Source organism: Talpa occidentalis, unplaced genomic scaffold (assembly GCF_014898055.3).
Source record: "Talpa occidentalis isolate TD23 unplaced genomic scaffold, MPIMG_talOcc4v2.1, whole genome shotgun sequence".
NCBI classification, from domain to species: Eukaryota; Metazoa; Chordata; class Mammalia; order Eulipotyphla; family Talpidae; genus Talpa; species Talpa occidentalis.
In genome coordinates, this window is record NW_026555331.1 from 136,945,862 (window position 1) to 136,972,976 (window position 27,115).

A 27,115-nucleotide genomic window follows, 5' to 3' on the forward strand; every position below is an offset into this window, starting at 1 on the left:
GGTATGCTCTCCACCTCTAAGGAAGAGAGAAAAGTAATTAAAATACAAAATGGTAAGAAAACCACATGATACCATAGAAATGTCCAGATCCTCACAGGTGCCTGCTTCTCGCCCTCTACTTTGTCTTCCCCCAAATCTGAACTGTCCACCCCCAAATCTAAGGAAACACTGAAAAATGGAATGAAGACCCCGTATTAGCTCCTTGTAGTCAGCTGACCACAGAAGGACACCCCAATGCTCATTTACCCTTTCCTTGACCAAAGGTCCCTTCAAAAGTTTTATTAAGGGGGTCTCCCTGGTGGCTCAGGGGTTAAAGACAGCACTATCAAGCTATTGCCAGCCATTGCAGCATGAGTTCAATTCTCCAGCCTGCCAGGGAGGTGACCCACATGGTGCAGCAGACCTCTCCAGTCTCGCCCATTGCTCCCCTCAGCAGTGTGTTTCAGTCATTCCTTCCACCTGTTCTGCTCCCCATTCTGTCTCTGGTGAATCTTCTCACCCCTCACACCTCTGGCCTACACCCCAGCTCTTGTATGAATAAATAAATCTTTTTTAAAAAGGTTTCTATTAAGGTTTTGCTTACTCCTCCCAGCCAAGTAAAACCTCTCTCTTGTCTTTCTTTGATTTTGTGACATTTGCTGGTTTCTGAAACAACCAATAGTCTTTCTTCTTAATAAAATCTCCCTCTATCTAAGTGTGGATTTGTTTTTATTTGAGAGAAACCTAGCTGAGGATTCTTTGGAGGAAGAAGGGGTAAAGATCAGACAAGCCCTGGAAGTAATTCCAGAATGGAAGGACAAGGAACTAGGAACCAGACCGATGTGGAGGACAGGCAGGAATTTCAGGGTGATTGGGGCTGCGAGTGAATCTCTTGCCATGAAGCAGTAAGTTCACCCAGAACCATGATCTCTCGATCTATACTGTGCATGGCGAAGGGCAATTCTTCACTCCAACTGCACCTAGTGTTGCTCCCCAATATCTGCGGTGAGTCTCCCTAGCCCAGGTCTAGCCCTGGTCTAGCCCTCTGTGTATACCTATACAAACACACACACATACTTCTTCCTGCAAGAACGTGTTCCTCCCACACATTCAATTGAACTCTGACAGCTCTAGAACACTCAAGGGAAAAAGGTGTAGATGTGACAGCTTGGGCTCTCTCTAAGCGTCATCTTGGATGCTCAGTTCAAGGCATCTCCAGTTGTGAGCTTAGGCTGAATTCCCATAAAGGACACAAGGAATGTAAAGACGACAAACTTGGCTGGAAATCCAACAAGTGTAGGAATTAGGTCTGACTCATCAGCCCTGTCCATAACCTCCTAGAACAAGGTCCCAACACTCAGATATTTGTTAACAAAATGTCACATCAGCTCACAGGAGTAGTTCCATCTAACACAGGAGTGCCTCTGTCACATCAAGCCACACTTTGAAGGGGGACACAGAGATAGCCTTGCACAGTCTCAAGCACAAAAGGCTAGCAGTGCACTCTGCACATCCCATTTTCCCTTAATAGCCCATTATGTGCGTGCCAGGCGTGATACACGATGCAAATGTGACCCCAGAGCTGCACGGCTCTGAGTACCAGCCCCAGAAGTGCATCTGAGAGACTACGAGAGGCATTTTTGTTTCGTTCACAGCTACAACTGCCAGAAGATATGTTTAAATCATTACTTAAAATTCCTTTCCCAACCAAATCTCTTCCCAGAACTGTTAACAAAAAACAAAATATGCTGAGTTGAGTTTCCTTTTCTCTCCTTTGCTCTGCTTCCCCTCGTGGGGTCCCCAAGGAATCATGATGTGGCTCTGGCCAGGTAACAGTGAAGGAAGAACAGAAAGAAGCCCAGTATCTGTCAAACATGCAGATGCTAGAGAATAAAGACTGTGCGACACAGCTTTGCCAAGGGACATAACCCTTGAGGCAATTGGCACCTAGTTCAAGAAACTGTTCATCTTTTAGTCTTCTGATTGTACTACTTTTGAGCCATTTATTTTCAAGGCAACCATAATTATTGCTCAGCTGATAAGTTATAAAGTAAACTGGGAAAACGCACTCCTAATTCTTAGCCCAACCCTTTCAGGGCCTACAAACACAACAGAAATGGATTCTGACATTGCTTCATTTCTACAGAAGGGTGTTTTCACATTATGCTCTTCAATCAACACAGTAAAATACAGATTGCACCTTAAAGCTCTCAATGAGTGCTGGAGTTTCCAAACAGAATGGCTTTAATGAGGAAATGACTTTGGAAAGGGAAGTAAAAGAATATCATTGTGGGGAGGGGAGACATAGAACAGCACCTTCCTGACATGATTTGGGATTTCAGTGGTGAGGTGTGCAGATCAGCTGGTCAGGACAGGGGACAACAACTGGCTAACCCAGTTACAAAAGCTGACCCCACAGGAGAAACTGGCTCATCTGAAGACCCAAACCCATCTGAAGGGCCAGGACAAATGTTAGTTCTATTCAGACAGGACTCCATAAATCAGGACTGACTGTGATCTAGCCGTTATGGACCGGCTTTACCCCCCGCCCCCATTCACCTGGTGAAGCCCTAACTGCCAGTACTTCAGAATGGGATATTACTTTCACTGAAAATATAATTAATTAAGTCATCACATATGTGATTACTTAGGCTGTGATGGGTCATACTCAGTGAGGTCATCCAGCATAACTGGTACCCTTATGGAGTTATTTGGACACAGACATACAACGTCCTGTGAGGATGAAGACCAGGGTCAGTGCTTCTACATACAAGGACACCAGAGACTGCCAGCACAGCACTAGGAGCTTGGGGACAGGCTTGGAACAGATTCTCCTTCATAGCCCTCAAAGCAAACTAACCCCATGAAGACACTGAGCTAGGACCACTGGCCTCCAGAATCATGAGACAATAGATTTATGTTGCTTCAGCCACCCAGTTTGCTGTGCTGTTATGGCAGTCCTGGGAAACAGATACAGTTGAAAATGAGAGTTTGGTAGCAAGGGAAGAAAATTTTTTTAAAAATCTCAAAACAGGGCCTCCCTGGTGGCGCAGCAGTTGAGCTCTGGGTTGCAAAGTTGCCCGCAGCCTCTGCAGTGCTGGTTCAATCCCCAGATGCCAGGTGAGCGTCCCAAATGGCGCGCAGACCTCTCCTGTCTTGCCCGCTGCTCCCCTCAGCAGTGTACTTCATCAGTCTGCCTGTTCTGCTCCCTGCTCTGGCTCTGGTGAATTCTCTCACCCTCCCTCATTTCTGACTATACCCAGTGCTTGTATAAATAAATAAATAAATCTTTAAAAAAAAAAAAAACTCAAAACAGGGAGCACACAATTGAGATGTGTCAGTGGATCCATGCCCTTTTTTAGCATCTGCATAGGAATCTCTGTGGGAAAAAATCCAAACCACCAGTTAAGTCAGAACTCATATTAGGACATAGGACTAACAGGACATGAGAAATGTAAAGATGCGGGCCTCCCTGGTGGCGCAAGGGGTTAAGCACCACACTATGAAGCCATCCACAGCCTCTGCAGCAAGGGTTCGATCCTCGGCCGGCAAGACAGAAACACACATGGTGCAGCAGATCTCTCCTGTCTCACCCACTGCTCCCCTCAGCAGTGTATTTCAGTAGATCCACCTGTTCTGCTCCCTACTCTGTCTCTGGTGAATCCTCTCACCCCCCACATCTCTAGCCTGTACCCCAACTCTTGCATGCATAAATAAATCTTAAAAAAAAAAAGAAATGTAAAGATGCATTATACAGGGTAGGACCCCAACACACATTGGGGAGCCACACATAGACAGGGCTCTGCTCAGTGGTTACATGCAAGGGCAGGCCTCAGCAGCCGTGTGAGAGAACAGGTGAATTTCTCCACCCAAGCAGGTAAAAGAGTGGCCAAGGAGTAGACAGTATGTCATGATCCACACCTGAGAGGCAGGAGCCTAGGATGAAGTCAAGTTCCCAGAGATCCAGAATGCAACTAAAGGACAAAGACAACACTGTATGTTTACGGTCGCCTTAAGAGGGGCTCAGGGCTCACCCCAGGGACCACCTCGTGCAGGGTCCCTCATGGTAAAACCATTCCAATACCCAGAAACTTGTGGGCTGAGGTTGGGGACAAACTATTGGCCCTGATCCAGACTCAGAAACCAAAACTAAAACTTCCGCCAAGAGCATGGGTGATACTGGGTGAGAGTGATCAGGAAGAATAGGGATCATGCTGGGGGACAAGTCATGCACAGATTATTTATAAGTGGATGCATCTGAGTCATCATCACTAGATCAAGAAATGAGAACTGTCAAAAACTATATACACTTTTCACATATTAAACAGCTCACAAATATGCACAGCATCACCAAGTTGGCATCATATTCTCCATTCAATTCTTTGTGTTGCCTCTTTTTCTCATGAATGTATATTTCTGTTGATGTTATCTAAATTAGTTTCACCAGTAATACCTGATATTAAGTCATACCTTCGAGTTCAAGGAGAGCATTCACAGGTATTATATCATTTGATCTTCACTGAGCAGAGAGTCCCCACTTTACAGACAAGGAAATTAATCCTCAGAGAAGTCTCATCAATGAAGAAGGAAGATTTAAATAGTTCTTAATTCCCAGGTGGGTTCCACTGCAGCAAACTGCCATTGTTTACTAAACACTTAGCTACAGCATTAGAATGTACTGAATGCTGTTTGCTATTTCACATTAACTGCAGTTGTTCTACTTAGCAGTTACTAAGCCCTGAGTATTAAGAAAGACCACTTTGAAATGATGCTGTATTTGATCAGGTTCTGCAGTAATTGTTAAAATCATATGCACTTTCTTTGGATCCCTATAAAGCTTCTGTGGGATCACTGCACCTGCTGTTCCAATTTCCTCAGCCCTCCTTTGAAGTTATTCTTCCCAATTACCTGGTGTTAATATTAATTAAATATGATTTGCAACTTGAAATGCAGTGTTATCAATGGAACTCAGCTGTAGGAATATAAAGTAAAAATTTCAATTGAATTAAAATGTTTCCTTTCATTCATAATATTTTACAGCATTAATACTTCTGTCAAATTGATTTTTGCCTGCTGGAAGTCATTTTTCCAAAGCAATGAACATCTGAGGAAGAAAGCTGCTCTTTATGTAATCTTTCCTTTCTGTCATTGAAATATTTTGTTTTATCTTGAAGTGAACTCATTTCAGTTAATAGAAACTTGATTCTTGTTTATAAACCAAGGGTGGGGGGAAAGCTTTCTTTTAAAACTGTGCTGAGATAGTTTGAAAACACCATTAGTGAGTCCTTTCCAATTTATATTAGAGGAATGAAAATGTCCCTTATATATGGCTTGACCCTCGCCAAAATCACTATCCAATGTTTTATCCAGTGTCAGTCACTTTATAGACAGAAAACTAATAATTAGTTTATTGCATTAACATTTCAAACAGGGGCCTCCCTGGTGGCTCAGGGGTTAAAGACATAGGCCTATCAAACTATTATCAGCCACTGGTGCATGAGTTCAATCCCTGGCCAGGGAGCTGAACTACATGGCAAAGCAGACATGGCCTGTCTCGCCCACTGCTCCCCTCAGCAGTGTATTTTAGTGGATCCGCCTGTTCTGCTCCCCACTCTGTATGGTAATCCGCTCACCCACCCATACCTCTGGCTTATGCCCCAGTTCCTGTAAGCATAAATAAATAAAAATACATCTTTTTTAAAAAGATTTATTTTATTTATACAAGAGCCAGGGTACAGGTCAGATGTGCAGGAGGGTGAGAGGATTCACCAGAGACAGAACGGGGAACAGAACAGGCAGACTGATGAAATACACTGCTGAGGGGAGCAGCGGGCGAGACAGGAGAGATCTGCTCGCCATGTGGGTTGTCTGAGGCTGGCGGGGATCGAACCAGCACTGTAGAGCCTGCTGACAGCTTCACAGCGCTGCGCTCAACCACCTGCGCCACCAGGGAGGCCCAATAAAAATAAATCTTAAAAAAAAATTTTCAAACAGATCGTACCAATCCAACAACCTTTGTGGTCCTTTCCAACTGTAAGATTTTAAGATTCTGAACACATGTCAGAAAATAGTCAGAGGCTTCCAGCAAATTAGAAAAAAAGAAGTCACGTATGGTAGAAGATTTGACAGAATCAGGTCTATTCTGCCCCTCGTAATATATGCGATGACCACTGACAGGCCTGTCATCATCAATAAGCCATTCATGAATACGATGACCGATTAGAGGCGGTGTGTTGCCATACTGTGCAAGTCCACAGTGAAAAGACACACTGCTTTCATGAGTTTCTTTAACATCAAAGATAAAGCTTTAGCTTCCATGCCCCTTATAATGATAGTGGCAGCATTAACATTTATTATCCTGTCTTCTTTTTAAAATAATATAATAAGGAGAGAAAGAGAGTGAAAGAACCCATCTAAAGACTCAAGGAAGTCACTTACTTACTGACTCACAAGCTACATCAAAAGCTATTGAGCTTATAATGAAAAAGCCTGAACACATATTATTAACCTTGTTATTATGATAACAATGAAAATAGCCCATGAAGTAATTAAAACAAGACAGAAATTGAGGGCTATGGTCCTAACAACTGAGTGTGTGCAACGTGGGTGAAAAATAAGTCTTAGCAGCAACTAAACTATTCCCTCCCTCAAACTGAAAGGGAAAGTAAATTAGGTCCAAAACAATCTGAGATGTCCATCACTTCCCAGGTGTCATTGAAAAGAGCAACAAATTAAGGCAGCTGAACAGCCAGTATTGTATACACACTGTGTATTGTATACACAGTGGCCACTGGCAAGGTCTTGACTACCCAGAAATCTGGGAGAGTCAGACACTAGGATCTCACCACCTACCCCAAATGGAACCCTCAATTACCCACTAGATCACCCGTCTGAGAGAACAGAATTCTGTGACACTCCAAAGTGAACTTCAGAACTGGTTCTGCCACAGGCTTCCCCATTAACCCCAGTGTAGCTGCCAACTATCCCTCGCCTCTTTAGTGTTATTCTGGCATCCACAGCCTACCTCCCATCTCTGTCACTAGACTTGATCTCCCTAAGTACACCCTTTCTCACTATTCTTCCCTGTTATGGTTCTTAATTGTGTATCCCAGCCAGAGAAGTTGAAATGCTAACTAACCCCAGGATCTCAGAATGTGACCGTCTGTGGAAATAGGGTTATCAGAGATGTAATTAGTTAACATATGGTCAGATTGGAGAGCTGTATATCCCATATGACTGGCTTCATAAGAAGAAAAGACACAGAGACAGACATGAGAAGGGAGAAGACAGCAATGTGACAACAGAGATTGGAGTTGCCTCTGCAGGTTGATGAGCACTGTGGATCACTAGCAAACATTAGAAGCTACAATAGGCAAGCAAGGACTTTCTCCTCCAGTTTTCAGAAGCAGCATGACCCTGTCCACACTTGGATTTCAGATTTCTAGCCTCTAGAACTATAAGGCAAAACCTTTCTGTTGTTCTAAGCCACACAGTGTGTGGTATATTGCTACTGTAGCAACAGGGAACCAACACATCCCCTTTCCAGACACTACCATTCTCTGCACTGCACAGCCAGCTGTGCCCTCTGGCAAAAGATCTCTTATGAAAATCTGCTGACTACATGCTTATTTCCCCTCAGGAACTCCTACCATCTCCCATCATGGAAATCTCCTTCAAAGGAGACTAAGGGACTATTTTAGGGCCACAGATCCCAACAGTTTGATTTAGATCTCAGGGAGGCAAATATTGTATTTCAAAAGGGTCCTAATGGGGAAGGGCACGGAACACAATGACAGTAGGTTCCTCCATTGCTAGATAAAGGATAAAATTATCACACTATGAGGTGAAATATTTAACTATGTGTCCTTGTCAGGCTTCCAATTTTGTCTCCCATGCCTCACTATACAAAATACTCTCTAGTCAAGTTGTGCTATTTGCTGATCTCATATATGGTCAAGTTTGTCCTGGGCTGAGACTATATCAGCTAGGATATCTTGTGGCTGTTTGTCTTATCATATCTGATAAGACATCTGATAAGACTCCTGCCCCTCTTTCTCCTGCCCCAACAGTCAAAAGTATCTAGACTAGGAAGAGTGTGTATTCATGTGTGTTCATGTGTGTTCATGACTACCACTCACTCACAAAGCTCATTCTCCAAGATTCACAAAGGATACTTCCCCAAATATCAGAGTTTACTAAAATAAAAAATACTCTAATTGGACCATAGAGTAAATTATTGCTAAACAGATTTTCATTTTACTATCATTCTCTAATGATCTGTGTGAATTAATCAAAGCTAAAACGCAGGAAGCCTCAATTTACACTGAAATTTCTTAACAAATCACATTATTAAAGAGAGAGAAATTCAGAACAGAGTATGACAAAATTTATAACAGTTGGAAAATGTATAAATTTATTAACAGGCAGATACTCCAGAAAATGAATTGATGATTTCCTTCTCAGTCAAGATACTAAGATTTTAAACACACATTACTAACTTGATGACAGAGATGTCATCGGTGTTGTAGTAAGAGGAACAAATGTTACAGAACTAATGAATTTTCATTAGAATCATCAGATCACTTCAGAATGGGTTAAGTTGCTACCATTTGACATTCCCATTAATATCATTGTCATGTAAAAGGTTTAATTTTCAGCTATTTTTGCTCTAGATAAAATCTTTGTCATTAAAATGAGGGATGATTTTGATATTTAATATATTCCATGGCATACTCTAGTGTGGTACTAATTTGGCCTTTTCAGTATTCTGCATATTAAGTGGCAATCCATCCCTCCTCCAGTCCCCCAGATAAGTAAGAACTGAAATGGAGTGGACAGCCAATCAAGTCACAGAATCCTGAATGAACTGACATAGCAGAAATGTGTTGCTCTAATCAGGAGCGTACACAAGGCACTAAAATTATTTTCTCCCATACTAATGAGTTAAGCTAGAAACAACAATAATAAAAGTACCATCTGAATCATTTTATATGACAGCATTATCAAAATAAAGCAATATTCCCTAAAAAGTGAAAAGTATTTCTCATTTTACTCAAAAGAATAAAGCTGTGATCTCACTTAACTTTTAGCGAATATATCTTATCAGATTCTGCAACAATTGGAAAATTATGTCCTGTATTGAATTTTTCCCAGTAATCTGTTTCAAGCACATGAAAATGTGTCCAGTAGTTGAAGAATGGACGGGATCACTACAAAAGACTTATTTCAATACCCACTCTATTAGTTTCCTTCTCTTGTTGAATTATCACTCTGGTGAGAACTGAAATCAGCTGTTTAAATAATGCATTAACCTGGTTTCCAGAGCTATTGTTTTCATCTGCATGGGCATTTCCTCTAAAGATAAACTTGGGATTCTTATTCAAGAAGATAATATAATTTTGTCATCATTTAAAGTTCCTTTGAGTGTTTTAAATCATTTGTAGAGCAATAGTGATGTAATTTAAAATTCCAAAGAGCAAAGATTATGTCATCATGGACATTTAGAACAAGTGTGAATGGTTGTCCAATTAAATCAATTAACCCAATCTATTCAACAAGATAAGGCCTTTCCTACATTTTCTGCAACAGCACAAAACCTGAACCAATGTTAAACATACTAAATGTTATGTATAATAAATTTCTATGCCTTATTATGGGCAGAAGAACAGAAAATCTTATTTCAATAACTTTCTAATTATGAATAAGCCCAAATCACTCCTATGATCTTGCCCTGAGTTAAAGCTTCCGAGAAAGAAAATTATCAACATAGCTTCTTATTTCAAGGTTAAGATTACTCAAATCAAACAGTGGGCACTCTTTTTTCACAAAATATTGTTATTACTCTTAAAGAAAAATATTCTTGGTAATTCTTTAAAAGAATTACAGTATTTGCTAAATAATAGTAATATGTCCCCCTTCATCCACAAAGTTTTATGGTTAACTAATCAGCAGTAAGATTTGTGCTTTAAGTACTTGTTTATTTTATTTTGTTTCCAGGTAGTAGAATGGATTTACCACCTGTAGGGTAAGGTAAAAGTATCAGGCTTTTCTGCCCTCCCGCCATCAGGATAGATGATGGATCCTTACGGTCCTGAATGCATGCCTGATGGCGGGCACCTGGAGTAGGGTGTGGGCATAGGTAGATGGGATTCACCTGCGCTAAGACTGGGCTTTTTAAGGGCGGCGTCACGGGGACGCCAAAAAGAAGCCAAGAAGCAGCAGAACGAACAGAAGAGCAGAGAAGCAGAGAGAACGCCAGAGAGCCTAGATAGAGTGGGAATTTGCTGGGGTCTGGGAGGCTACCAGCCTCCCAGCCCCCCAGTACCCGTGCCTGCCATATGCCTGGTAAACCCCAATAAAAGCCTGCAAAAAGCCACTGAGGACTCTGACTCCTCCTTTACCCGGTCTGCTGGATCATAGAAAACCTGCACTGTGGCCATTCCTGGCCCTTACACCACCTCAAAGCGCAAATATTTGTGTTAAAAGGCCTATGGGGATCTGGACAAGCACCTTGAAAATAGCATGGGGGGTGGGGCAAGGAATGCATCAGCATCCTGTACTAACCATGCTTTTACAACCTGTCCTTCATCCCACTGTTAGTTTCAGAGTTTAAGGTAAAAATAAAAATGCAAAAAGTCAAATGTGACAATAAAAATACCTCTTAGTATAGCCTTGGTGGCTACTTCACTATTGTTTTAAAATGATAAAGTCTTAATCCCTCTGGCATTGATGTTAAATTCCACTGCTTTTTTTTTTCTTATCTAATGACTTGCTAATGTAAACTTCCATCTAGAACAATCAAATAGTATGTCATTTATTCAAATTTACAATGGCTCTAATGTGCCAGCAAACTCCCTTGTCAAAACAGACAACTTTAAAAAAATGTTCATCTGAGTCAGGAGTTCTATTTCCTAAATTAGTAGCAAAGTGTCACCTTGATAGACCATGAACAACACAACCATTTATAATAAATCCAGATTCCCCCTGGAGTGGACAGCCTGGGTCATGCCTCTGTAGGAGTTCTAATTATTCCATACAGATCTGGAAGTGCTTAGAAATGCTCAGACTTCTGCAGCCTGTCACCTCCAAAGACAATCACCTGGTAACGATATGCTTACCAATCTCCCTCGAGATCTGAGTGAAGGCCTCAACGCCACTCTCTCCATAGTTGCCCTCAGAAGCCAGTGTCGACACATAATTCCACCCCAGCTCCGTCACGATGTCCACCATGGCTTGCGCTTGGTACGAATCAGGTGGGACCACCCGAGAAAAGAAGTCATACCTGGTGTTATCACTTAGCTCTGGGGCTGTGGATGCATAGCTGATTTGAGGTATCTGCAAAGCAAATGACAGATCATTTCAACTCATGAAGAATTGTATAGAATGATGGAATGTCACAAGAGACTAAGTAGCCAAAGCTATACAGGCTGTCCCCTCTATCCAAAAGTAGAGCGTTCCTATTTGGTACTGTTCGGTAGGTTATTTCAGGCACCTGGAAGGGCTCAAAATCATTCCCATATAAATTAACAGCAATGGCATGCCCAGACCCCCAAAATAATCTATTAAAGCATACCAAATACGAATACTCTACTTTCTGATAGCAGGAGAAATCTGCACCAGGAACCCAAAACCAACATATGGATTGATGGCCAGTGTAGAAAGTATTTTGCAATGATCCATAGTGCATTTCTAAAGAGCAAGAAAGAACTGAATTTTCCCATTGTTTCTGAAACCAAAGCAAAACATTTGAGGTTTTCATTGCTGCTGCTTTTTCATACCATCTGTGATAAGTTCTAGTGCAGAAATAAAACAGAAATGAAGGTATAGTACATACACAAATCAGAAAAGGTCACCTCTGAAAATGTCTTTGGCTTTAGGACATAAAGATTGCACAATGAGAACAGAGAATTTAAAAGATATTTTTTAACTTGATACCATTTCGGTCTTGAAATTATACTTCTGGTATATTATTTTAAATATAGTTTCCCAAGCCTATTCACTGCTTGTTGATATAATCATTGAGTATCACAAAAATATTTGGGAATAGCCAACCATGTATCTTCTGATGAAAACATCTTTCCAATCCCCACCAAATGAGAAAACAGGAATCCATACCATAATTTCTATAGGGACTATTTTCTAATATAAACAGAATGAATTGTTAGAAAATTCTTAAAATCAAGAATCCTATGTTGTTTCCCCTACACAAATTTAAACTGAGTAGCAAATTAAATCCATGCCATAAATCTCCCCTCTAAATTTTTTTTGAAATGTAATTTTCACTCATATATGTCCAAGTGAGGTCGAGTGAAGAAGTGCTCTGATGGAAGATCAAATGGATGCTAATGAAGTGCAGGGGAAGGACATGTGGGCTAGATGCAGGCACAGAAGACACGGAAAGTCTGGCAAACAGGCAGGAAAGGGCATCTTAGCCACAGAGAACTGCACGTCCAAAGGTACCGAGTCAAGGAAGGGCAGATAACAGGAACTGCAGCATTTCACATGGAAAGAATGTACAATACCAAGGGGGGAATGTCAGAAAATAAAACCGCAGAGCTAGACAGAAACTGGATGATAAAGGGCTAGTCAAGTATGACAAGGAGTGTGAATTTTATCACGAAGGGCATGAGGAAGCACAGAATGATTGTAACAAAGGGAGTGACATAATCAGATTTTTGTTTGAGAAAGATCACATTGGGAGCAATGAGGAGGACAGCAGCCCTGGAATTTCAGGGTGCACCTAGGTAACACCCTCCTGAAGAGTCTGACTCACTATATCCAGAGGTCTAGTCATCTGCATCTTGCTATCCCCTCCAGAAGAATCTCATGCAGAGGGACCCACAACATGCTTCAAGCTACGATTAATTAAAGGGAAGTCATACTAGATGCAGGAAGACCAGTTAGAAATCTATTAAAGAAATCTAAGAAACCAAAATCAGGCAATGGTGGGCTAACAAAAAAATGGAAGCAGTAAGAGTCTCTAAGGGAGGGGGAAATTTGCAGGCGACAAGGAGATATGAGGAATGACGCAGTTCTACAGCTTTGGTAACTAGGTACATGTCTGCTATTTACCAACACATGGAGGAAAAGAAAGCAATTTGGCAGGCAAAAATAATGCTTTAAATTTTTGATTTGCTTTGTTTGAGTTTCCTGTGAGAGGATTAAAAACAGCAACAACGCAGGCAATGCTATTTGGGAATCTGGAATTTAAGAGTCTTTGGAACTGGAGATGAGGGGTGGTGGGGGCCCAGTGGAGGAGGGGCAAAGCTATTGGAAGGCTTGTGATGAGCCTGTAGAGATGGTGAAAAAAGGACAATCTGGGAAGGGGATCTAGGCAGCTCCTCATTTCACCACCACTCTTGGATGCCCTGCCCAAACCTGACACAAAGTTCAGAGGTCAGAAATGACTCAAGGGCCTCCCGGTGGCGCAGCGGTTGAGCACTGGGCTGTGAAGCTGCCCACAGCCTCTGCAGCACCGGTTCATTCCCTGGCAGCCAGGCAAGGGTCCCACATGGCGCACAGACCTCTCCTGCCGCCCGCTGCTCCCCTCAGCAGTGTACTTGGTCGGTCTGCCTGTTCTGTTCCCCGCTCTGGTTCTGGTGAATTCTCTCACCCCCCCCCCATGCTTCTGACTGTACCCCCGTGCTTGTATAAATAAATAAATAAATCTTTTAAAAAAAATGACTCCAGGCTAGAGGAAGTTTTGCTAAGTGAAATAAATGAGAAAAAGAAAGACAAATACTGGATGCGGTCACTTATATGTGGAATATAGAGAAACCAAGCAAAAGGTCAGATAAAACCAAGCTAAGAACTAACTCTAGAAAGCTGATTATAGAACTGAGGCTACCAGAGTGGGGAGGGGAGGGCTGAGGGAAATGACAAAGTGGGGAGGGGGCACAATGGACTATGGTGGTGGTGCATGCTGGGTGTTTTGGTGGTGGGTGTGGCGTGGTAATAACACCTGAAGGGGGAGATCCTATGCTTCTAAACACAAACAACAATGAAAACAAATACTACCTCAATCAAACAACAACAAATAATAAGTGACACATCGATTGGGACCAATGAATCAATTATATTCAAAAGTTAAATAAAACATAAGTATTAATATTTTTTTAATTTATTTATACATACAAGTACTGGGGTGTAGGCCAGAGGTGTGGGGGTGAGACAATTCACCAGACTGGGGAGCAGTACAGGCAGATCTACTGAAATACACTGCTGAGGGAGCAGCAGGCAAGGCAGAAGAGGTCTGCTGTGCCATGTGGGTTAGCTCCCTGGTCAGGGTTCAAACTCAGGCCACCATGGCAATATCGTGATAGCACTGAGACTTAAATCCTGTGCCACCAGGGAGGCCCAGTATTAATATATTTTTAAATGAATCCAAGTTGCCCTAACTTAGGTTGCTTTGTTGAAAATGCAGTTTTGACATGTACATAAAATTGACTTTTCGCTCCATAAAATCCTGTGGCTAATGTCAGTGCTCTGATTCCAAAGAAAATGCAGTTCTATCTTCCCACAAAGGACTGCCCACAGTGGTTTATCCCTCACCCAGCAGCCCCTGGCCAAGTGATTCTCATTCCACACGGAGTTTTTGACTCTTCTCTTGACATCATGGGAAATCCCTCAACACCTGGATAACTTTTCTGGGATCCAAATAATCTTACTCCATATTGGTGACCAGTAAATGGACACTGAACTCTCCAAGCTATTTAAAAAAAAAAAAAAAAAAAAAAAAAAGCCCCCAGTTAACCAGCTAACAGAAGAGCAAAGCATTTGGAGCTGTTCATGGTGCTGCAGGAACTTTATGGGCTATGTACCTGTATTTTATCTAAACTGACTACAAAAATTTAACCTCAAATTCTAGCTGTTCCTGTAGGACTCTGTTACCTTTTTTAACATGTGAAACCATGAAAACCAGCGTGAACTGTTTCCTTCCTGTGCCTTCACTTCCTCTGCCAGATACTCTGGCCCAATCTTGGCAGATTAGGTTTTGTGCCACCATAGTGCATGACTACTCAGCAAGGCTACCTCTCCAAATCTCAAGCCACACCCCAACCTGGGTCTTTTTCACCCTTTCTTGCTTACTTCTAGAGGATCTGGGGATAACTCACGGAGATCTACTGAGAGCAAGGCATGTGCATTTTTATGTTCAACATCCTGACCTTTGCTTTGGAAGGAACTATGTGCCTTAGTGAGTATGTGTGCGTGTGTGTGTGTAGGAGAGGTTGGAAAACATTCTATAGCAAATTCTATAGCATTATACCATTTCCTTGTCCTATCTGGATATATAATAATCCTCCCACTTCCTTACCTACTTAAAGTCCAGCAGTAAAATGCCTTACACAGTCCCACCCTGCCCACAATAATGAGCCACCCCTTTCTAAAAATGAGCACAAAGTGTGAAAATTGAGTGTTTGAAACCAAAACTAATTATCTCAAATTACTACCTTCAGTCAGTCACTTTCGGGGCTGTTTAATTAGCAGTCAGCATCATGTTTAGGATTAATTAAACAGGTGTAAAGGGTATATAAAATAAAAGTGCAGATAGAAAATAGTTGTTTGAATAATTAGGTAAAGGACTTTCTCACAAAGTCTTAAAGAGTTTTCACTTTGCAGACCAACATACAGAAAAGTAACAGAAGAGTATGTTCTATATTTTCATTTATTCCATTTTTTTTGCTATACTGCAGTCCATAATAACAGATATCAGAGTATACTGATAGTACTTCAGACAATTTTTCATGTTGTCATGAAGTCACATCTCAATTTTATTTTGTTATGGTCAACCGCCATGCATTGGCTCATTAAGCATTTTAATTTCTGTGCCAGCATCCTTAATATTTCCACATTCCTCAAATTAAACTCCTACTGGCATTTAAAACTTGGAATGCTTTTTTTTTCCTATCCCAATGCTAAATGTATCCTAACTAATCCCTTAACCCTAAATAATTCATCTACAATAAACAACAACAATTTAAAAAGATGGTGGTTGGGGAACAGAATGAAGTAGAGAGGGGACAAATGTTCCAAGAATAGAAAGTATTAGGCAAAGACCTGCATCAGGTCTTCCTTTGTAAGAAGTAACATCCTTCATAAGCATCTGTAACTTTTCCATCAAATGATAATATCCAAACTACTCTGACTTAAAAACTCTTTTATCAAACTCTGTCCCATCCTCCTTCCCAATCTCAGATCATCCCTGCTGTAGGGTAAGGAAAAATTGTCAGGCTTTTCTGCCCTCCTGCCATCAGGATAGATGATGGATCCTTGCGGTCCTGAATGCATGCCTGATGGCGGGCACCTGGAATAGGGTGTGGGCATAGGTAGATGGGATTCACCTGGGCTGAGACTGTGCTTTTTTTAAGGGCGGTGTCACAGGGACACCAGAAGAAGCCAAAAGATAAGCCGAGAGAGAAGCAAGAGAAGCAGAAGCTGAGACAAGGCCGGAGAGCCCAGATAGAATGAAGACTTGCTGGGGGCTGGGAGGCCTGCCAGCCTCCTGGCCCCCCAGCACCCTTACCTGCTGTGTACCAGGTAAATCCCAATAAAAAGACCTGCAAAATCACTGAGGACTCTGACTCCTCCTTTACCCGGTCTGCTGGATCAGAAAACCTGCTCAGTGGTCCATTCCTGGCCCTACAATTGGCGTGAGTCGGCAAGATGATCCATGCAGACGGGCCCTCCGAAGACCTGGAGAGACTGGTGGACAAGGTCCAGGAACTACAGGACGAGACCTGACATGAAGGAGATGCCCGAGAGGACCAGCCAATGACCCCCGAGAGGACCAGCCAACGACCCCCAAGGCAGCAAGAATTGTCGGGGAAGAGAGGACCGCGATTCAGAGTTCGCCAGTGCTGATGGAAAGGCCTAATGGACTTGGACTGATGAACTTGGACTGACAATCCCGCCAGAAGGCGGAGGACCTTGGCAGGTTATGTTTTTTTGGGAATCAAGGCCAGTGGGCCTTGATGGCCAAAAGCAGCCCGTGTATGCCCAGCAGCTAGGCAGAGGAGAAAAGCCAACAGAGAAGTAAAAAAGCTGGTGCTGATGCTAAGTTGAGAAGCCCTGAGTGGCTGTTAAGCAGCCTGAGTATGCTGAAGACCTGTGAGTCTTGTAAAATCACCTGTGGGTGATGCCCTGCTCATTGTCGGGTGAGGGTGAGGAGCTGAGGAACCCATCCTTGGGGGATGGGTGGGGAATGTGGCTTGGGGTGGAGCCCAAGCCAAATGTAGAGTTTGGATCCACGACCCATGTGCTTGTGCAGTGGGTTGGCTTGAGTGCAGGGGTCTGCGAGTCGCATGGGTGGCTATGAAGGCCAAGTGTTGGAGTGACTGCAGACAGAAACCCTGAGGGCTGGTGATTACCCCCAACAGAATAGAATTGCCAATCCAGAGTGAGTGTATCCTGGGGGTGGATGCTGTGTGTGGCTTGTAGCTGAGACTACAGCCAGAGAAGGCCAGGAAGCCTGAAGGCTCCTGGTGTGATATAGTAGATGCCTTGAGTGATTCCCCTCCCTCGTATGAGCAGTGCCTTCGGCAGCAGATTTGGTGGCTCATCTGCTGGTACCAATAATTGTCTTTTGCTACTAGGTTGGGGCCCTGCCTGGACTTATTTCTGTTCTGTTGTATTTTGTTGTTATATTGTGATGTATTTGCTTTTGTGGGCCATGGCTGCACTGTTTGTTTGCAAAGAAAATTGTATATATGTAGATTATATGGCAGAAAACCCTGAGGGGGTGGACTGTAGGGTAAGGAAAAAATGTCAGGCTTTTCTGCCTTCCTGCCATCAGGATAGATGATGGATCCTTGCGGTCCTGAATGCATGCCTGATGGCGGGCACCTGGAATAGGGTGTGGGCATAGATAGATGGGATTTACCTGGGCTGAGACTGCTTTTTAAGGGCGGTGTCATGGGGACACCAGAAGAAGCCAAAAGACAAGCTGAGAGAGAAGCAAGAGAAGCAGAAGCTGAGACAAGGCCGGAGAGCCCAGATAGAATGAAGACTTGCTGGGGGCTGGGAGGCCTGCCAGCCTCCTGGCCCCCCAGCACCCTTACCTGCTGTGTACTGGGTAAATCCCAATAAAAAGACCTGCAAAACCACTGAGGACTCTGATTCCTCCTTTATCCGGTCTGCTGGATCAGAAAACCTGCACCATGTCCAGTCCTGCTCTTACACCTGCCATGCCCCAACATCACCTATATCCTGTTCCCAGTGTGGAGAGATTCTGCTCTCCTCCACCTGATGATCTTATACAAAACTTAATATCCAGCTCAAAGGTCACCTCCCTGGGATGCTTTCACTACCTCTTGCAGGTGTTTTGCTGTTTCTCACTCCCATCATCTGTCATTAGAACCCATAGCTATGTGCTAACTTAGGACATTCACAGGACAGTGTCTCTGTTTATTTGGTACTGCCGAACAGAGCAAGTACCCAATGAATGTTTGGAGGCAATTAATTAAACTGTGGCAGAACTTTTTTTTTTAAATAAATTTTATTTTTATATTCCCCATACAATTGCAACCCCCTTATTTTGACCCCAATCCCTCCCCTCCCCGCCCCCCACTCCACATAGAGTGTCTCTGGTTCATAGTTTTTTGTTGATTTTGATTTTCACTTTCTTATAGTTATTCATTTTCCTGGTCCCTTATTTAAGTTTTCTAGATTCCTGCTATGAGTGAGACCATCCGGTATTTTTCTTTTTCTTTCTGGCTTATTTCGCTGAGCATGATCCCTTCCAGCGCCATCCATGTTGCTGCAAATTGCATGTGTTTATCTTTTTTGAATGCTGAGTAATATTCCATGGTGTATATGTACCACATCTTCTTGATCCAGTCATCTATTTTTGGGCATTTGGGTTGTTTCCAAAGCTTAGCTATTGTAAATAGTGCTGCTATAAACATAGGGGTGCAGGTGTTCTTTGGAATTGATGTTTCTATGTCCTTTGGGTAAATACCTAGGAGTGGAATCGCTGGATCATATGGAAGCTCTATGTTTAGTAGGTCAAGAAATCTTGTGGCAGAACTTTTAAAACAACCTCCTAGCTTTATACCCTGGATTCCTTCAAAATATTGTAAAGGCTGTTCTCCATTTGCTCCTTTCAATCTTTTCTCACCCTGCTATATATTCTAGGGTACTACTCTATGACTCTCTCACCTGGGTTCAGGCTTTGAGTTGAGTTTGGCCAGTGGAAGACACCAACAGGAGGTGGATGGGCAGAAAAAAACAGAACTCTGAGTATAGATTCCCATATTCCTCTCCAAGACTCAGTATTTCTCTTCCTAAGCCCTCGCACACAGCTGAAGCTCTTGCAGATTCTACACTTACTCCTTCAGATCTTCCTGATGTTGCTAGTTCCAGAGTATTTGCCCATGCTGTGTTGTGCCACACCTTATAAAGAATCCTTTTTGTTACTGTTGTAGAGCAACCAGGATACAAAATGGGGTGCCTGACTGTGGGTCCTCACCAGCGTGCTTAAAAAGACTTATCAATGCTCTACTGCAGGCACACGTGAAAGGTTAATAAAAGGTTTATTTACAAGGGAAGGGGAAATGAGGAAATGTACAGCTCAGGGAGAAAAGTGGGAGACAAAGTTTTAAATGAGTCCTACCCGATCCGCCGATCAGGAATCCCAAAATGGCGCTCTCAGAGCTGGCTGCAAGCCAGGAACTGTGTAGCCAGGAGGCGAGCGATAGCGAGCCAGCCCAAGGCCCACGTATTTGGTTTTTATATCCAACCTGGCTGCCCAACTCCACCCTCAGGTCCCAGCCACCCTCCCTTTGGTGGTGATGGGATTTGTCTTTCCCAATGTCTTGATGGCTTTAGTCTGGAGTGGGGGTGGGGCCCACAAAGCCTGTATGGGATTAGCTCAGGACATCCTTTCCCCCTAACATTACCTTCTCTTCCATGACCCCTTGGGTGTGCCAGAAGACTGACAAATGCACCCACTCATCCGGGTCTCTGCAGAAGGAACATCCACTGCTGTTCTTCAACACCTCAGTCCTTTCCTAAACTCTTATCCTTCCCCATTTCCTTTCCTTTCCAGCCTTCTCTACCATTAGCTCCATAATTCTTTCCTTTCCTTTCTCTTTCAGTGCCTTAAGGCATCAAATTGCATCTTTGGAAACACCTGTCATTTTGCTTTTTCTTAATTTCTTATTTTCCTTATGTTGAGGTTTCATAAGAAAATGATGTGTGCTTAAAATAAGATCATATTTCCATTACCAAAATAAAACATACTTGAGGCAATTAATTGCATGACTCAAGATAGTCATCACTATTCCCTCCTTTAAAAATTGCTTTAACTTCCACTTTTCAGATAGTTGCTTTTGTTATTAAAAAGGAAATCTTTCTCCCACTATATTTTCACTTCATGCCACAAAAGAGGAAATTCCCATCCCCAACTTCACCCCTCTCAGGGAGTCCCAGAATGTACATTTCCTACGAGGTCACACAGATGTCCAAATTAGGCCAGAGTAGCTGAATGAAGAGTCTCTTCATTCTCTGGCCTGCCTGCACACATGCCAGGCTTCTTTTCTCTGTATGATATTGGGCCCAGGGAGGGGCAACCTTTCTTGGGAGGGAAGCCCACCCTTCTGCTCCATATTCCACTGACAATCAGGAGTGTGAGAGAGTACTAAAGCCTATGCCACTGGTTAAATAAGTGGACTTAAATTATTCTGAGTAGGCAAGAGTGGGTCCCGAGGTTGAAATGTGGTGTGGGAGTGGGAAGCAGCATTTTGGCCTCAGCTCCCTGCTGAATTTTTTCCTCTCCAGTTCTTAACAAACAGCTATGTCTTGAGGGTTTACCTGATGTTTGCCCAGCTGTTAATAAAAATTACTTTATCCATATTTAGGAAGATAACTCTGCAAGTCTTGAACTCATAGATCTCAGGGAGGCAAATATATTTCAAAAGTGTCCCAATGGGGAAGGGCATTGAACACAATGACAAGAGTTCAACTGACCACCTCAGGCCATGCCCTAGGTGTGGTAGAGCAAAAAGCCACACCCTAATCCAAGCCTTTGTGATACCAGATTTCTTAAAGCACCCAACTCTCATTGCTTTAGTTTTTATCCTTCTCAAATCCATTCCAGCAAATTTATCTAGCAACCAAACTTATCTTTCCAAAAAAATCAGATCATATCAAAATCTTGCTCAAAGTCTTTTAAGCATTTCCCCATTAAGCCCAAACCTTTACCACAGGATCCTTGAGATTTGGCATCTGGCTTCCTTTTTGTTTCCTGACCCGACCAATCTACTTTCTTCTCCAAACCTAATGTCTATTGCTTCATGCACTTTTCTCAACTCCTTCCAGATTTTTCTTATCCATCAACCTCAGCTCAAATGGCCCCTCCTCAAACAGAACTTCCCTGACCACAACATCAATGCTGGTCATGCCACCTCCACTAATAACCTCATCACCCTATTTATTTTCTTCACTATGCTACTCACAATCTATACTAATTTGTGTACTAAAATGTAGATTCTACAGGCTCTTCTTTATGTTGCTTACAAAGTACTGTGGACTTCTAGCACAGGAGTTTAATAAGTATTCACTGAAAGAAAAATTGATCCCTCCATCAATCAATCAAAGACCTCTTTCAGGGTCTCCCCAGTGGCACAGCAGTTGAGTGCTGGGTTGTGAAGCTGCCCGCAGCCTCTGCAGCACCAGTTCGATCCCCGGCCACTGGGTGAGGGTCCCACATGGCGTGCAGACCTCTCCTGCCGCCCGCTGCTCCCCTCAGCAGTGTACTTCATCAGTCTGCCTGTTCTGCTCTCCGCTCTGGCTCTGGTGAATTCTCTCCCCCTCCCACGCTTCTGACTGTACCCAGTGCTTGTATAAATAAATAAATAAATCTTAAAAAAAAAAAAAAAGACCTCTTTCATTATTTTCCTCATGCACTACAAGTCTAAGAGTTTTCTTCTATATAACTATTTAAGCAAAAGGTCATCCATTTTCAGTATCATTCAAAGATCTTTTTATCAGGAACAACTTCTGATCAGCATAAGATATCTGTTGTTACCAAGATGAGGTGATAGAATTCCCGACCAAATCAACTAAGTGTCCTTTTGGTCCTAGCATGCAGACACTTCAAAGGGGCATGCAATGGCCTTTTGACTTTTGGAAATGCTGAGATGACCATGAAAACTTCTCAAGTATCTTGGCAAACACTTGGAGAGCTCATGGACTTCAATCTGTCATTGAAGAATAAAAATTACATGCATTCCCATACAATCTAGTTATCCCTCTTCTGGGGTATTTACACACAGAATACAAAAATACTAGTTCAAAGAGCTCTCTGCAGCCCCGTGTTCACTATTCACCTGAGGGAGCCAAAAGTTGGAAACATAAGGATCCACCAACAGATGACTGGAGAAAGAAGACATGGTCTATACACACAATGGAAAACTATTCCGCTACTAAAAGAAAGAAACGCTGCCCTGTGCAACACATACATAGGTCTAGACATAATTATGCTAAATGAAGGAAGTCAGATGGAGGAAAACACTGTATGATTTCACTCCTATGTGGAAGATAAAGAAATAAAACCAGGGCCTCCCCTGGTGGTGCAGGCAGTTGAGTGCCATGCCTTGAAGCTCTCTGCAGCCTCTGCAGCACAGGTTGGAGCCCAGCCGGCCAGCGAGGGTCCTACATGGCAAAGCAGACCTCTTCTGTCTCACCCACTGCTCCCCTCAGCAGTGCATTTTGCTTGTCTGCCCGTTCTGCCCCCTGCTCTGTCTCTGGTGAATCCTCTCACCCTCCTGCGTCTCTGGCCTATACCCCCGTTCTTGCACAAATAAAAAATAAATAAATAAATAAATAATTTTTTTTTTTAAAAAAAGAAATAAAACCAATGAACAAAGCAAAGCAAAAACAAACTTAGACTAGCAGAACAAAGTAGTGATGATCAGAAAGGAAAGGGGATGGCAGATGGATGAATCAGGTCAAAGGAGGTCAAGTGTATGATGAAGGATGGAAACTAGACTTTTAATGATGAGCAGGACGTAGTATGTACAGGGAATGGATGATGCTGTATACCTGGAACATATATAATGTTGTCAACCAATGTTACTTCAATGAAATGTCTCTGGTGAATCCTCTCACCTCCTGCGCCTCTGGCCTGTACCCCAGCTCTTGTATAAAAGTAAATAAGTCTTAAAAAAATTTAAAATAAAAATAAAAAATTATTCAAAATTTTTATTATTTTTAAATAATAATAAAAATTACATTTCAAATCAAGGACCAAGGTCACAATTTCTTTGAATATTAGTCCCTCTGTGCTGATCTAATCTATAAAGTGGATATACTAGACAGAGGTGAGAGTGTTTATTCTCTCTCCTGCGAAAAGATTGTCTCTCACTGGTCATCACTGAAACTGATCACATGGGACCAGGCGAGTTAGGTAGAGTGTCACTGAGATGTAGACAGGTAGAGGGAAGTTAGGGGACCATACATACTCTTTCAGGGTCCAAGAAGGTTAAAATTCCACTCTAGATGCTCTTAAGGCTTCCACTATTTGCATTCAAAATACTGTGCTAACCTCAAAACTTTGCATGTCTGCCCAAAATGACATGAATCTTGCATCTGTTTCTCTGAACTCCAAGTTTGCCAAAGATCATTATGAAACCATGATGCCCCTGACAAGTAATAAGCCACTAAACACAGCTCAGAGAAACCCCTCGGAATCAGAGTGAATTTAAGTCTTCCTGCGAGAAACTCGCACACTTCTGAGGACAGCTTTGCAAACAGAAGACAATTTAAGACCTGAGTCACACATATCTTTACCATGAGTACCTGCCAATTTTTTTGTGTGTTTTTTTTAAATCTCTTCAAACAACCTTGTCCATTAATTGTTGAGCTTAATGGTAGAGGAGGTTGGTGGGATGGGATTTTCATGCCGTTCAATAGCATCATCATTTCTCTAGTAGGAGATCAGCTTGAGACTGTGCTCTTCCCTCTGGGTAGTGCTTGCCTGTGCACTTCTAGGGTAATGCTGGCCTTAGCAACAGCAGCCATCACTTCTAGAACTTCTAGCCACCCTGTCCTGGGTTGGATTTGTTGCTGCTGCAAAACTATGTCCAGAAGAGTCTAATGATGGCAGACACCAACTTTTTCTTTTCAGACTTGACTTCTCTCTGCTGCCAAAACTACTAGTTGCTTGTGGCAAAACATGCATCCCTAATCAGAAATTAGATCAAAATGAGGCGTCAGGGCTAGGGGGTCACAAAGAACAGACCCTCCGCTCCTCACACTCCCCTGAGCCTTATGTTCCAGGGCTTCACAAAAATGGAATAAGGGGAAGGAAAAGAAGAAAGAAATACGGAGCCAAACAGGGAAATGATAAAGGAAAGTGAGCGCTACCCCGAATTTGCTTCCAACAGCATGAACAAGTACCATCCCCCTCCCAAAGAGAAAGCCTCTCAGAGTAAGTGTGCCCTGCAGTGGACAGGGTAGCTTCCTGTATGCACAAGTTAGCACCAAATGTGAAGTCCAATCCTGCCTTTCCTCTCAGTTGAATTCCCACAGTTGATTCAGAAGAGAACACAAACTTTTCTGTTTTGATGCATGCTAGAGCTTAGCAAAACAAAGGAGAAGAGACTGGACCCCTGACATGGGAAATTTGATGGCCGTGGAGAGAGACTATATTGCACTATGTCTGAAATATTCTCCTCACATCTGTGCTTTCAGACTGAGCACAATCTATCTGCACAGCCACCACGAAAGGACCTGGGGTTAGCAAGAACAACTGAGTATAACCTGATGTTAGTGGGTTTATGGTCACAGTTTAATTCTATTATGTGCCAGGATGCACACCTCACCCCTCCCCAGAATCCATCTCCTCTCAAATCCACAGCAGTGATAACAAAGCCAACCAGAGAGGGGTGAGCCAAGGTCAATCCATTCTCACTAGTAGATAAATAATTCAAAGACAGTTGATTTTGTTGCTTCAAAACACAAAGAGTACATTTTTCTATATATGTATGCCTGAAAGTAGACATGTGTATATTGCACTTACATAGTCACTTTTTGGCTCCAGATTATCCATTTGGATATTCCACTGAACTGGAAAGAGTACATTTTCTCACTGCCTTTTCAAGGGTACTGTATGAGCCAGGGGAGCAAAGAAAACAATGGCACCTCAAAGGTGACAACCAAGTTTCAAAAAGGGACTATTTTCAAGACAGGGGCAGTATATAAGGAATAATGGTGGAAATTGCATGTAATCCAGTAAATGTTGGAAGACAACGGATCTACCCTAGGCCCTAGGGAGCAGGTACAGCAAGCAGGAGTCCATCGTGAGAGAAGTGACCCCCTAGAGGGACATAAACAGCCCCCCCAAAGTCCCACAGGGAGAAGGAATCCAAGGAAATTATATCTTGATCTCTCCTCCTTATCTGACCTCCTGTCACCTTCTCCCTTGACTGAACTCACTGGAAATCAAGGAACAAGAGAAGCTGTTGAAGCTGCTGGGACAAAGTTACCTACCAGAAAAAGTATAAAGAGCAAAAAAGAGATCTCCATATCATTCATCACTAGACCTTTGAAATAAATTACCTATGACTGTGCAGCTTTCTAGTTTTCTATGCTGTATTGCTTTTGTTTATAACATGATGCTTTCAGACACTTTTGGCAGAACATTTTAGACTAAGACATTTGATTAGGCAATCGGAAATTCCAACCCTAAAACTAGGCCAGTGAAGTTAGAATTTCTGTTGGAAAATAAAACAACTAATGCCCTGTTTTTAAAAGTGTAATGATTTTAATCAAATTGGTAATGACATTTGACTTTTAACTTGTTTATTTAAAATGAAAGACAAGCAATCCGTGAATATGGAAGAATTTACATATAAACAGCAATAATTATACCCTATAAGATTAATAAACCTTTTTTACATCTGCTAATTACATTTTACAATGAGAAAGCACAGCAGCTCCTAAGGGAAAGAGTTGTTATAATCTATCAAGTCACTAGTAGTGTGGGAATTTTTATGCCTCACTACCCTACAAATATTCACCCAAAAGTTCTAGTACCATCGTCACTTTTTAACAAAGGGACTTTACTAGTCAGGCTCGATCTTCTCTGATTCTTCTAGTTTATGACTTCTCATGCTTTTCAATATTTCCTATTAAAAAAAAGTGAATGCCATTTTTCCTAATTTCCATAACATTCCAGTCCACCCTGTGATTTCTAGGAAATGGTGACCGGTACAGGTGAAGATTATACACAAATGTCAAAGGTTCATCCAATATACCCACTTTTCCTGACTAGTGGTTAAATTAAACTTAGTGTTCTTTCTTTAATGGTTACTTTTGATTATTTCTTTCAACAAATTAGTTCCCAGTAAGTGCCAGACACCATAAGAGCTTTTGGGAATAGGGCATTAAACAACAACACATGGTCCTCCCACCCCCACAGAGCATATGGTCAGATTGGGAAGACAGGCATTAAATAAACGGGCACCCAAACAAACACCGAGCAGCGATTGTAATGAGCGCTATGAAGGACCTGCACAGGATGCTCAGAGTAACAGGGTAACTGACTCCTCTGGCCAGGGGTGGGGGTAAGGGAGGGAGTGTAGGTGGAGGGGCATGCAGAGACTGGGAAGGTTTCCCTGAGGAAATGACATTAAACTGACATATGAGGGCCTCCCTGGTGGCACAAGGGGTTAAGCGCCACACTATGAAGCAATCCACAGCCTCTGCAGCACAAGTTCAATACCCAGCCAGCCAGAGAGAAACCCACAGGGCAAAGCAGACCTCTCCTGTCTCGCTTGCTGCTCCCCTCAGCAGTGTATTTCGTCAGTCTGCCTGTTCTGTTCCCCACTCTGTCTCTGGTGAATCCTCTCACCCCCCACATCTCTGGCCTATACCCCAGCTCTTGCATGCATAAATAAATAAAACTTTTAAAAAAACCTGACATATGAAAAATGAGAAGGAAAAGGGAAGGAACACTGACCCTCAGCTGCAGATTGCCTGCCTTCAGACAGCCTTCAGAAGTGTAAACCCACCCAATTTGTACAAGTGAGGAGGAGGAGCAGGCACAGACCTAATTTTAGAAACTTGCCACAGGCTAAATAATATTAAATCAAAGACCACTGCTTCCCCATACATTTTGCACATACAATTTTTATTT

The 27,115-nt window shown here is 42.5% G+C and overlaps 1 protein-coding gene across 7 annotated transcripts in view; it reads right to left on the minus strand.

The window, feature by feature from the left end:
* The window catches only part of GRM8 (glutamate metabotropic receptor 8), an 811,967-nt gene that overhangs the window by 645,637 nt on the left and 139,215 nt on the right, over positions 1 to 27,115 (minus strand). For all 7 annotated transcript variants that reach the window (XM_054692631.1, XM_054692626.1, XM_054692632.1 and 4 more), the window contains exon 3: positions 11,097 to 11,313. In XM_054692631.1, the coding sequence (XP_054548606.1) occupies positions 11,097 to 11,313 (217 nt within the window). The remainder of the gene's footprint in view (positions 1 to 11,096; positions 11,314 to 27,115) is intronic.